This window comes from Hoplias malabaricus, chromosome 14, assembly GCF_029633855.1.
Source record: "Hoplias malabaricus isolate fHopMal1 chromosome 14, fHopMal1.hap1, whole genome shotgun sequence".
Taxonomy (NCBI): domain Eukaryota; kingdom Metazoa; phylum Chordata; class Actinopteri; order Characiformes; family Erythrinidae; genus Hoplias; species Hoplias malabaricus.
Window position 1 is genome coordinate 38,763,350 of NC_089813.1, and position 13,776 is coordinate 38,777,125.

The 13,776-nt window shown below is 38.0% G+C and overlaps 1 protein-coding gene across 1 annotated transcript in view; it reads right to left on the minus strand.

Moving 5' to 3' along the window:
• Positions 1-13,776, minus strand: part of myo1f (myosin IF) — a 49,656-nt gene that overhangs the window by 28,826 nt on the left and 7,054 nt on the right. Inside the window, exons 2-4 of the mRNA XM_066643517.1 lie at positions 4,545-4,676; positions 1,033-1,122; positions 631-725 (exon numbers count right to left, since the gene is read on the minus strand). Of these exons, the coding sequence (XP_066499614.1) occupies positions 631-725; positions 1,033-1,122; positions 4,545-4,676 (317 nt within the window). The remainder of the gene's footprint in view (positions 1-630; positions 726-1,032; positions 1,123-4,544; positions 4,677-13,776) is intronic.

Sequence of the window (13,776 nt, forward strand, 5' to 3'; positions counted from 1 at the left end):
TGTTGCTTTCTTAATACTCGCAGAATGGCAGGAGTTAGAATAATTTGATTGTAGCCGTAGACTGTGTTTGTAGCACATTCACAACAAGCAATAGCCCTTCTTCCAAAAATGTGCTACATAATAAGCATTTTTCAAATGTGTCAGTCGGCAGCGTGTGAATGAAGTGTTTCCCATGAACTCAGTTCGTATTAAAACAAAACTGCTGAATTCATTCAGTCATGGTCCCGCGCTTTTACCCTAACCCAGCCAGTGCAACTTAACGGGACCCACAGAAGTTAAACAAGGTCTAACTGGTTCAAGGTAAGCATGGCCTAAGTCTGTTGATACATGGACTATTAATGAGACCCATGGAAGCTGTCTATTTCAGCTAAAAGTGGTAGTTTGAATGTTAGATCCTCTTTTGTAAGTCGCTTTTTTGATAAAAGCGTCTGCCAAATGCATAAATGTAATGTAAATGTACTACGTAGTAGCCCATTGTGCACTCTGGGACTCCCAGTCGGACCTGGAATTGAACCTGCAGCCTCCTGGTCAAAGGGCCAACCCCTAAACCACATGTCGTTCAGTAAAACCAACGTTAAATAACCCTTCCCATAAGTTCTGCTAAACACAATTTTCTAAATCTGTAGTCACCTGATGATGACGCACTGATTCTCACTGTCAATCATCATGTTCCTGTACATGTTGTCTGTTAATGCGTAGATATGGGGAGGATTCTCATACTGTGCCTAGAGAGAGAGAGAGAGAGAGAGAGAGATAGAGATAGAGATAGAGAGGGAAGCAGAGAGAGAAAGATATTAATATATTCAACAAACAGACAGAGAGAACACACCACACTCCTCACAGACAGTCACCCGGAGGAAACCCACGCAGACACAGAGAGAACACACCACACTCCTCACAGACAGTCACCCGGAGCCGGATTCAAACCCACAAGTATTTTGTAACAAACAAAATACTTAGGGTCGTCAGACCCTTATTATGTTATGGGTTCAAAGTATAAAAATATAAATGTAATAAAAAATGGTTACTTACGGCTCCTTGGTAAAGCTCAATCTCTCTGTCTGTAAAATACGGCATCTGTTTAAACGGGTTCACCGATATCAACACGGACCCAATGTACGTCTACAGACCTGAGTTAAGGACTCATTCAGCTCAAATATGAAGTGTTATCAGTCCAGTTTGACTCCCTTAAAGGCACAATCAACCATTTTCTACAATGATGATTCTTTATGAAACAGCCATTATACTGACACCTAATGGCCTGGATGTGTCAGACTAAAACTACTGTAAACATGGCTCCATCCAGACAGGGGCCCACTCTGTGGAGCATAAACCAGATCATTCAGGGGACTCTGAAAACAAATGGATTCTTCATTTTAAGTGACTTGTACTTGACAGAGACATGTAAATAATGAATAATCACATACAAAGTTTAGCTGCTTTTGCAGGTAATTTGACAGTTTCTCCTTTAAATTTACTTCAATATATTATGCTCATAGTTTGGTTTTCCTGCCTGGGATTCGAACCCAGTCTGATTTTATTAATAGGAAAACTTGACCTTTGGAAAAGCCCTAAAAGCTTTTCGCTGTAAGAAACACCAGCAGATGTGTGCAGTGAGAAACAAGGAAGTGTGTGTGTTGCTAAGTGCCTCGGTCTGTAAAGAGGAACCAACAGGTCTTGTGATCCACATAGCACTCTGTATGTGAGTGTGTGTGTATGTGTGTGTGTGTGGTGTGTGTGTGTGTGAGTTAGCTAAATAACAAAAACATGGTCTATAATGAGGTCACCTACATTTTCACAGATAAAAAAAAAGCCATAATCACTGAATGTAATATCAGATGCTAAAGCTAAGCGTCAGCACTTTTAAGAGAGATACTCCACAGAGTGAAACGGTTAAACCAAGACAGGTCTATATCTCCTTACATAAAAAAAACCCAGCTCATTGTTATGTTGATGTCCCTCACAAATCAACGTGTCATTAATTAACCAATCAAAAACCAAGAGACCAAACGCACCTCATGAGGCTAGTTTCAGCTAGAGCCCTATGGTATTTCCAATAGTATGTTAGCACTAAGCTAATGCTGCTAACATAACTTACTGGACATTCAAAGCTTGAATAAAACCCTGAAATATATTTTACTTGGTTCCTTCAGTTTTGCTTGGGGAACAGTGCACAATCAGGTGATTGACTTAAGATAAAAATGATTGACAAGTGTCCCACCCATTAACCCCCACCCACTGATGCTGCAGTGTTTTATCACCATGTCGTTTTGTAGTTGATATTTCTGCTAAACATCAAAAAGATCCTCCCAGTAAACAGGACACTGTGGTGGCATTCATGTGCGCTCATCTCATAACTCTGATATTTCCGACAGAGCTTGAATACAACACAGACTTTCTGGATTTAACGATATTATAATAATTATATGTATTAGTTTAAATATAAATATGCAAAAAGGCCTCATTAACTGTTCTCTAAGGGCCTAGACAGTTATTTTCCTATCTCTAAGGTAATGTTAAATCCAGTGCCATGCTGTTTCACTATGACTGTCCTGAGTATAGTGAAAGGTATGTGCAGTTACACTTTGAAATAACTGTAGTTGTGCGTTGTCATACTGGGATTTCATTATTGTAAAAAAAACAACAACTTTCAAACCAAGTAAATCGAGTAATGTGACTGTTTTCTTCAGATTTGTGTTTCTGGACGTTTCAGATTAGTGATCTAACACTTGCTTTCCTGTCGAAGATCAGGGCCCAGTTTCCCCAAAACATCTTGGTGTAAAGATCACCTTAACATGGGGAGAGAGAGAGAGAGAGAGAGAGAGAGAGAGAGAGAGAGAGAGAGAGAGAGACTGAGAGAGACAGAGAGAGAGACAGAGAGACTGAGAGAGACAGAGAGAGACAGACAGAGACACTGAGAGAGAGAGAGAGACAGACAGAGACACTGAGAGAGAGAGAGAGAGAGAGAGAGAGAGAGAGAGAGAGAGAGACAGACAGAGAGACAGAGAGAGACAGAGAGAGAGACAGAGAGACAGAGAGACTGAGAGAGACAGAGAGAGAGAGACTGAGAGAGAGACTGAGAGAGACAGAGAGAGAGAGACTGAGAGAGACAGAGAGAGACAGACAGAGACACTGAGAGAGAGAGAGACAGACAGAGACACTGAGAGAGAGAGAGAGAGAGAGAGAGAGAGACAGAGAGAGACAGACTGAGAGACAGAGAGAGATAGAGAGAGAGAGTGTTCAGTGCAATGCTCACTCTACCACTTAAGAATCCTCTGTTCTAAGATGCATTTTGGAAACCCAACCCCGATCTGGGCTCTCTCTCTGTGTCCATTAGCCCCATTAATTTAATGTTAAAGAACAACAGTCAATCACAGATCATTCCTCTTATTCTCAGAAGATTGATATCTCTGTCCCAAACACTTGCTGTGACATAATATCAGCACGGCACTTTAACCGAGACGCTACTGTATGTTAAAATACTGAAGCTGTGTTTTATTTTTAAACCCTTCCTCTCACAGCGGATATAAAGCGTCTCTACATCACAGGAAGTGAAATTTTAAAGGGGTAGTTTGGTCAGAGCAGCTAACACCGCTAACAGTAAATAGATGCCAGCAAGGAATGAAAGCCTGGCTTGGTCACCGATTTGAGGAAGGGCCCTTTGTTTCAGAGCATCAATATCTTGTATAGTATACTTTCGATAGATAGCAGTTTAGTCTTGAAATAAAAGTCTCGTACTGTACTCGGATTCACCGAGATATTAACACATCTTTATCTGCGGCAGAACTAAAGAGAGGAACTCAAAACCATTTCTCATTAGCGCTTAGGGCCTTCTCTGTTTTGATGCTGTAAATAAATGTTGCCCTTTTATCCAGACAGAATACCTCCTTTTGGGTTAATGCTGTTTCTGGAAAACAACCATCTGACACAAGGCCATGTCTCCTGACCCCTCGATGAGCAACATCTGAGCAATACAACTTTCCTCTGGTCTTCAAGTCTTCAAATAATTGCTTCCATCAACAACTGAGAACAACATTCACTTTAGAACGGAGCATTTCAGATCAATACCTTCTCAATGACTATGTGGAAGAGTGTGTTTATACCTTATCGCTAAAGAGGGTAATGTTGTAGAGAGCAGGCTACCACCTCCTCAGCCCTCTTTCAAAACCAGCCCCCAAAACACATGCACTCTCACCATGAGAGAAGAATGCAACATGATGTTTTCTACTTCAGTCTTTCTGCTCTTTCCTGGTTTAGCAGTGCAAGCTGTTGTAGGGGTCGGTGGAGAAACCTGCACCGTTGTGAACAAGTGAGCTAGATTTCAGCAATATCAGCAATGTAATTTGGGTAGGTTCTGGGGTAGGGATGTGCACAGGTAGGTAGCACATTTGATACGAATGGAAAGACTGAGCTTGTTGTTTACAGTCCTGCGGTGTTTAATTTGTTGGCTACTCAACATCTGAGTAAATGACCCACTCCACTTTGATCACCGAAGCACACGGACATTGTACAATTGTAGAAATGTCATGGCAGTCAAAGGATACGAAGATATAGTCGTCCATGTATCTCTTCTTCAGGTTCTCCACGATGGCGTCCTCTGTGATTTTGGACAGAAGGACCATGTCGTCCACTCCACTCTGCTTGACATTCTGACTCTGCCAGTGGTATTTACTGGCCTGCAGGAAGATAAACACAAGATCAGACTGTCCGAATAGCAAAATGGGAAAGAGCTGCGAGGATGTTCGGTTACCACATGATAGCTAAACCACCCTCATGCACAAAACAGCACGACAAACCAAAAACATTAAACAACAACAAATCAAACCAAAACACACCTCACTAATGTAGATGCCACAATATGTAGGATATATATATATATGGTCAGACATTCAAAGCATAGACCACTGTTCCTGTTTAAAAAGTATATCTGATATTTTGCCACAAGATTTGAGGTAGAGCACCATCATCTCAGACCAATCCATGCTTCATATTCAGCCACACTTTCCCTTCAGTTGTCTCTCCCTTGCTTTTGTGCCAAGACAAAGTGCCTGCTAAACACAGGCGAGCACAACAGCGCTTTGAGACTTCTCTGAACAGGATACCTTTATTCAGGGTGACCGTATGTCCTTGTTTTCCCTGACATATCCTCTTTTTTGGGACCTACAAAATGCATACCCAAAGGATTTCTAAATTGTCACAAATATCTGGGAATGGGCTTTTGCTGTCTGCTGTCTCCACATTTTGAGGTCCCACTTTATTACACGCCAACACTGGCATTCACGCCAATGGTCAACCAGCATCTCAGTCACTATCCTCGGCACCAGAGCAACATCCAATGGACAGAGCAGCAGCAGTTAGTTGCCGAATGGAAACAGTATTAAACAGTATAAATCTGAACCTATTTTTATTTGTTACTATTATTGTTTAGGACCAAATGTTGAATAGAAAGGATTACGATTATCTGTCCCTAAATGCGTTTGTTAGTTGTCTTGTTAAAAGCAGCTGTTTATGTATTAAATTTCAACATAGTTGCATGGTTAAGGAAGGATTTATGAAATATTAACATCCCTACCCTGTACACACTGCCATGGTGCAACCAATTACATGAAATTACACCCCCAACCTTCCCCACACTGCAGGTGTCTGTCTGCCCCGTGCCGCCATTATGCCCTAAGTGTACTCTTTTCTAAAAACCATAATATGGTCAACCTACTTTACTCTATACCACTATATCTTTGCATATAAGTTAGTTTAATTTACAAAAAGTTGTGTATAGCACCTTTGAACAAGTCTGTCACAAAGTGGCATATCGACAGTTCAGCTTACACCACTAATAACTGTGGTTATAGTCGTATTTATTTTAGGTCACTTAACATACTGACGCAGTAGCACCCTTCATTTGGAAAGCTAACCAGTATGTTTGATGTTTTCAGAAGATAAGTGCGTCATAAATGTTATCAGATAAGAACATACACAAGGACAAATTGCTCTAAAACTCTCATTCATAGACTACAGGGAGGTTATATTGAAGGACATTAATGCGCCCTTTCAGAGAGGCTACTTGAGATGCAGTTTTTATTTGCAGGGTTACCCACAATTTGTTAAAACAAAAAGCATAAGAGGAGTTCCAAAACACAGTGATTTACTCCATTACCCTCCATTACAAGAGAGTTCAAAAGAAGATGTACACAGTTGAAAGTAGCACAGGTCACATATAGCATCACCGCTAACTGCGTCTTGTCCTACGAGATGTTACAATCAATACCAATAACATCAGTACCAGCAACATCAGTACCAATAACATCAATACCAATAACATCAGTACCAGTACCATCAGTATCAATAACATCAATACCAATAACATCAGTACCAGTAACATCAGTACCAATAACATCAATACCAGTAACATCAGTACCAATAACATCAATACCAATAACATCAGTACCAGTAACATCAGTACCAATAACATCAATACCAGTAACATCAGTACCAATAACATCAATACCAATAACATCAGTACCAGTAACATCAGTACCAGTAATATCAGTACCAGTAACATCAGTACCAATAACATCAGTATCAGTAACATCAACACCAATAACATCAGTAGCAATAACATCAGTACCAGTAACATCAATACCAATAAAATCAATACCAGTAGCATCAGTACCAATAACATCAGTACCAATAACATCAGTACCAGTAACATCAGTACCAATAACATCAATACCAGTAACATCAGTACCAATAACATCAGTACCAATAACATCAATACCAGTAACATCAGTACCAATAACATCAGTACCAATAACATCAGTACCAGTAACATCAGTACCTATAACATCAATCCCTGTACCATCAGTACCAATAACATCAATACCAGTAACATCAGTACCAGTAACATCAGTACCAATAACAACAGTACCAATAACATCAATACCAGTAACATCAGTACCAATAACATCAGTACCAGTAACATCAGTACCAGTAACATCAGTACGAATAACATCAGTATCAGTAACATCAATACCAATAACATCAGTACCAATAACATCAGTACCAGTAACATCAGTACCAGTAACATCAGTACCAATAACATCAATACCAATAACATCAGTACCAATAACATCAATACCAGTAACATCAGTACCAATAACATCAGTAACAATAACATCAGTATCAATAACATCAGTACCAGTAACATCAGTACCAGTAACATCAATACCAATAACAACAGTACCAATAACATCAATACCAGTAACATCAGTACCAATAACATCAGTACCAGTAACATCAGTACCAGTAACATCAGTACCAATAACATCAGTATCAGTAACATCAATACCAGTAACATCAGTAGCAATAACATCAATACCAGTAACATCAGTACCAATAACATCAATACCAGTAACATCAGTACCAGTAACATCAATACCAATAACAACAGTACCAATAACATCAATACCAGTAACATCAGTACCAATAACATCAGTACCAGTAACATCAATACCAATAATATCAATACCAGTAACATCAGTACCAATAACATCAGTACCAATAACATCAGTTCCAGTAACATCAATACCAATAACATCAGTACCTATAACATCAATACCAGTACCATCAGTACCAATAACATCAATACCAGTAACATCAGTACCTATAACATCAATACCAGTACCATCAGTACCAGTACCAACAGTACCAATAACATCAAAACCAGAAACATCAGTACCAATAACATCAATACCAATAACATCAGTACCAATAACATCAATACCAGTAACATCAGTACCAATAACATCAATACCAATAACATCAGTACCAGTAACATCAATACCAATAACAACAGTACCAATAACATCAGTGCCAATAACATCAGTATCAGTAATATCAATACCAATAACATCAGTACCAGTAACATCAATACCAATAACATCAGTGCCAATAACATCAATACCAGTAACATCAATACCAGTAACATCAATACCAATAACATCAGTACCTATAACATCAGTACCAATAACATCAGTACCTATAACATCAGTACCAATAACATCAATACCAATAACATCAAAACCAGTACCATCAGTACCAATAACATCAGTACCTATAACATCAATGCCAGTAACATCAGTACCAATAACATCAAAACCAGTAACATCAATACCAATACCATCAGTACCAATAACATCAATACCAATAACATCAAAACCAGTACCATCAGTACCAATAACACCAGGACCTAAAACCTCAGTACCAGTAACATCAGTACCAGTAACATCAGTACCAATGACATCAATAGCAATAACATCAGTACCAGTATCATCAGTACCAATAACATCAGTACCTATAACATCAGTACCAGTAACATCAATACCAATAATATCAAAACCAGTAACATCAGTACCAGTACCATCAGTACCAATAACATCAATACCAATAACATCAAAACCAGTAACATCAGTACCAGTACCATCAGTACCAATAACATCAATACCAATAACATCAAAACCAGTACCATCAGCACCAGTAACATAAATACCAATAAGATCAATACCAGTAACATCAGTACCAATAACATCAGTACCAGTAACATCAGTACCAATAACATCAATACCAGTAACATCAGTACCAATAACATCAGTACCAGTAACATCAGTACCAATAACATCAATACCAGTAACATCAGTACCAATAACATCAGTACCAATAACATCAGTACCTATAACACCAGGACCTATAACCTCAGTACCAGTAACATCAGTACCAGTAACATCAGTACCAATGACATCAGTACCAATAACATCAGTACCTATAACATCAATACCAGTAACATCAGTACCAATAATATCAAAACCAGTAACATCAAAACCAGTACCATCAGAACCAGTAACATCAATACCAATAACATCAGTACCTACAACATCAAAACCAGCACCATCAGTACCAATAACATCAGTACCTATAACATCAGTACCAATAACATCAGTACCTATAACATCAGTACCTATAACATCAGTACCAATAACATCAGTACCTATAACATCAGTACCAATAACATCAATACCAGTAACATCAGTACCAATAACACCAGGACCTATAACATCAGTACCAGTAACATCAGTACCAGTAACATCAGTACCAATGACATCAATAGCAATAACATCAGTACCTTTAACATCAATACCAGTAACATCAGTACCAATAACATCAATACCAATAACATCAGTACCTACAACATCAAAACCAGTACCATCAGTACCAATAACATCAGTACCTATAACATCAGTACCAATAACATCAATACCAGTAACATCAGTACCAATAACACCAGTACCTATAACATCAGTACCAATAACACAAGTACCAATAACATCAATACCAATAACATCAGTACCAATAACATCAAAACCAGTACCATCAGTACCAGTACCATCAGTACCAATAACATCAGTACCAGTAACATCAGTACCCATAACATCACTACCAGTACCATCAGTACCAATACCATCAGTACCAATAACATCAATACCAATAACATCAGTACCAATCACATCAATACCAGTAACATCAGTACCAGTACCATCAGTACCAATAACATCAGTAGCAGTAACATCAGTACCAATAACATCAGTAGCAGTAACATCAGTACCATTACCATCAATACCAGTAACATCAGTACCAATAACATCAGTACCAGTAACATCAATACCAGTACCATCAGTACCAATCACATCAATACCAGTAACATCAGTACCAGTACCATCAGTACCAATAACATCAGTAGCAGTAACATCAGTACCAGTAACATCAGTACCCATAACATCACTACCAGTACCATCAGTACCAATACCATCAGTACCAATAACATCAATACCAATAACATCAGTACCAATCACATCAATACCAGTAACATCAGTACCAGTACCATCAGTACCAATAACATCAGTAGCAGTAACATCAGTACCAATAACATCAGTAGCAGTAACATCAGTACCATTACCATCAATACCAGTAACATCAGTACCAATAACATCAGTACCAGTAACATCAATACCAGTACCATCAGTACCAATAACATCAACACCATTACCACCAATATCAGTAACATCAGTACTAATAACATCAGTACTAGTAACATCAATACCAGTACCATCAGTACCAATAACATCAATACCAGTAACATCAATACCAGTACCATCAGTACCAATAACATCAATACCAGTAACATCAGTACCAGTAACATCAGTACCAGTACCATCAGTACCAATAACATCAATACCAGTAACATCAGTACCAGTATCTTCAGTACCAATAACATCAATACCAGTAACATCAGTACCAGTAACATCAGTACCAGTACCATCAGTACCAATAACATCAATACCAGTAACATCAGTATCAATAACATAAATACCAGTAACATCAATACCAGTAACATCAGTACCAATAACATCAGTGCCAGTAACATCAATACCAGTACCATCAGTACCAATAACATCAATACCAGTAACATTAGTACCAGTAACATCAGTTCCAGTACCATCAGTACCAATAACATCAATACCAGTAACATCAGTACCAGTATCTTCAGTACCAATAACATCAATACCAGTAACATCAGTACCAGTATCTTCAGTACCAATAACATCAATACCAGTAACATCAGTACCAGTAACATCAATACCAGTACCATCAATACCAATAACATCAATACCAGTAACATCAGTATCAATAACATAAATACCAGTAACATCAATACCAGTAACATCAGTACCAATAACATCAGTGCCAGTAACATCAATACCAGTACCATCAGTACCAATAACATCAATACCAGTAACATCAGTACCAGTAACATCAGTACCAAAAACATCAATACCAGTAACATCAGTACCAATAACATCAGTAGCAATAACATCAATACCAGTACCATCAGTACCAATAACATTAATACCAATAACATCAGTACCAGTACCATCAGTACCAGTAACAGCAGTACCAATAACATCAATACCAGTAACATCAGTACCAATAACATCAAAACCTGTAACATCAGTACCAGTACCATCAGTACCAATAACATCAGTACCTATAACATCAATACCAGTAACATCAGTAGCAATATTATCAGTACCAATAACATCAGTACCAATAACATCAATACCAGTAACATCAGTACCAGTACCATCAGTACCAATCACATCAATACCAGTAACATCAGTACCAGTACCATCAGTACCAATAACATTAGTAGCAGTAACATAAGTACCAATAACATAAATACCAGTAACATCAGTACCAATAACATCAGTACCAGTAACATCAATACCAGTACCATCAGTACCAATAACATCAATACCACTACCACCAATACCAGTAACATCAGTATTAATAACATCAGTACCAGTAACATCAATACCAGTATCATCAGTACCAATAACATCAGTAGCAATAACATCAATACCAGTACCATCGGTACCAATAACATCAATACCAAGAACATCAATACCAGTAACATCAGTACCAATAATATCAATACCAGTACCATCAGTACCAATAACATCAATACCAGTACCATCAGTACCAATAACATCAAAACCAGTAACATCAGTACCAATAACATCAATACCAATAACATCAGTACCAGTACCATCAGTACCAATCACATCAATACCAGTAACATCAGTACCAGTACCATCAGTACCAATAACATAAATACCAGTAACATCAGTACCAATAACATAAATACCAGTAACATCAATACCAGTATCATCAGTACCAATAACATCAGTAGCAATAACATCAATACCAGTACCATCGGTACCAATAACATCAATACCAGTAACATCAATACCAGTAACATCAGTACCAATAATATCAGTGCCAGTAACATCAATACCAGTAACATCAGTACCAATAATATCAATACCAGTACCATCAGTACCAATAACATCAGTACCAGTAACATCAATACCAGTACCATCAATACCAATAACATCAATACAACTACCACCAATACCAGTAACATCAGTATTAATAACATCAGTACCAGTAACATCAATACCAGTATCATCAGTACCAATAACATCAGTAGCAATAACATCAATACCAGTACCATCGGTACCAATAACATCAATACCAGTAACATCAATACCAGTAACATCAGTACCAATAATATCAGTGCCAGTAACATCAATACCAGTAACATCAGTACCAATAACATCAATACCAGTACCATCAGTACCAATAACATCAATACCAGTAACATCAGTACCAATAACATCAATACCAGTACCATCAGTACCAATAACATCAATACCAGTAACATCAGTACCAATAACATCAATACCAGTACCATCAGTACCAATAACATCAATACCAGTACCATCAGTACCAATAACATCAATACCAGTAACATCAGTACCAATAACATCAATACCAGTACCATCAGTACCAATAACATCAATACCAGTAACATCAGTACCAATAACATCAATACCAGTAACATCAGTACCAATAACATCAATACCAGTACCATCAGTACCAATAACATCAATACCAGTAACATCAGTACCAATAACATCAATACCAGTAACATCAGTACCAATAACATCAATACCAGTACCATCAGTACCAATAACATCAATACCAGTAACATCAGTATTAATAACATCAATACCAGTAACATCAGTACCAATAACATCAATACCAGTACCATCAGTACCAATAACATCAATACCAGTAACATCAGTATCAGAAATGACAGATCAGATCCATGTATCTAATATTTCTCATTATGAGATTATTATAAGATTAGACTTTACCCATTTTTATTGTTGTAAGAACATGTGTAACGTGTTTATTTGGCCTATTGTGACATGCTCTTTGTTTAACCAGATTTTATCCAGTAAATGTTTATTGTTTTATAAGTGGTATGTCTCATGATTTGGAAAAAAGTCTTATGGTCTGACAATGGAATAGAACTAATTTTGTCTGATAAATTCTCTTAAAACAATCAAAGAACATATCAAAATAAAAACTAATATTAATCTCAAAATGAGAATGATGAGATGTTTACATTATAAAAGATGATTTTACTTGCTGAGGTATTTATTTATTTATTTATTGCAGTACCGTAGAAGTGTTCGCTCTTTTATTAGCAACACTGTGGCCTGGCCTTGCAGAGTCATCTTTGAAGGCATTTATTACATTTATCACACATTCATCACAGAACATCAGTCATCAGTCCAGAGTCCCTGAAGAACCCACAGTCTCTGAAGGTTTAGACTGGACACACAACAGGGGAGAATCAGCTCCATCGTATGATATAACAAAGGCTACGATGGAAGGAGTGATATGTGTTATGAGTAAGGTGTGAATCATGTACATGAACTTAACAAACCAACAGCACGCCGCATACAGTTCAGAATCAGAATCATCTTATTTTGCCGAATATGTTATACATACAAGGTCCGTGCCTTGGTAAGTGTCACGTGTCCAAGGCAGGGGCTCGAGTACAGCACAAATAACCTCACTCTGTGTGTGAGTAGAAAGACCCTTCCTCTGCCCCAATCACATGCACAGTATCAGATTTGTTTTAGTAAGTAGTGTTTGTTAACAACTGGCTTAATGGATCTGGACACTTCGTGTTCTCCTCCAAGCGTGTTGAGCTCTCCTGTGGTGAGGTGTTGGCTGAAGTTAGAAAAGAAGTGGTGGAGCTTCACGTATTTTGGGGAAGCGTGTATCTGTCCTGGTCAGTAGCATTGTGTG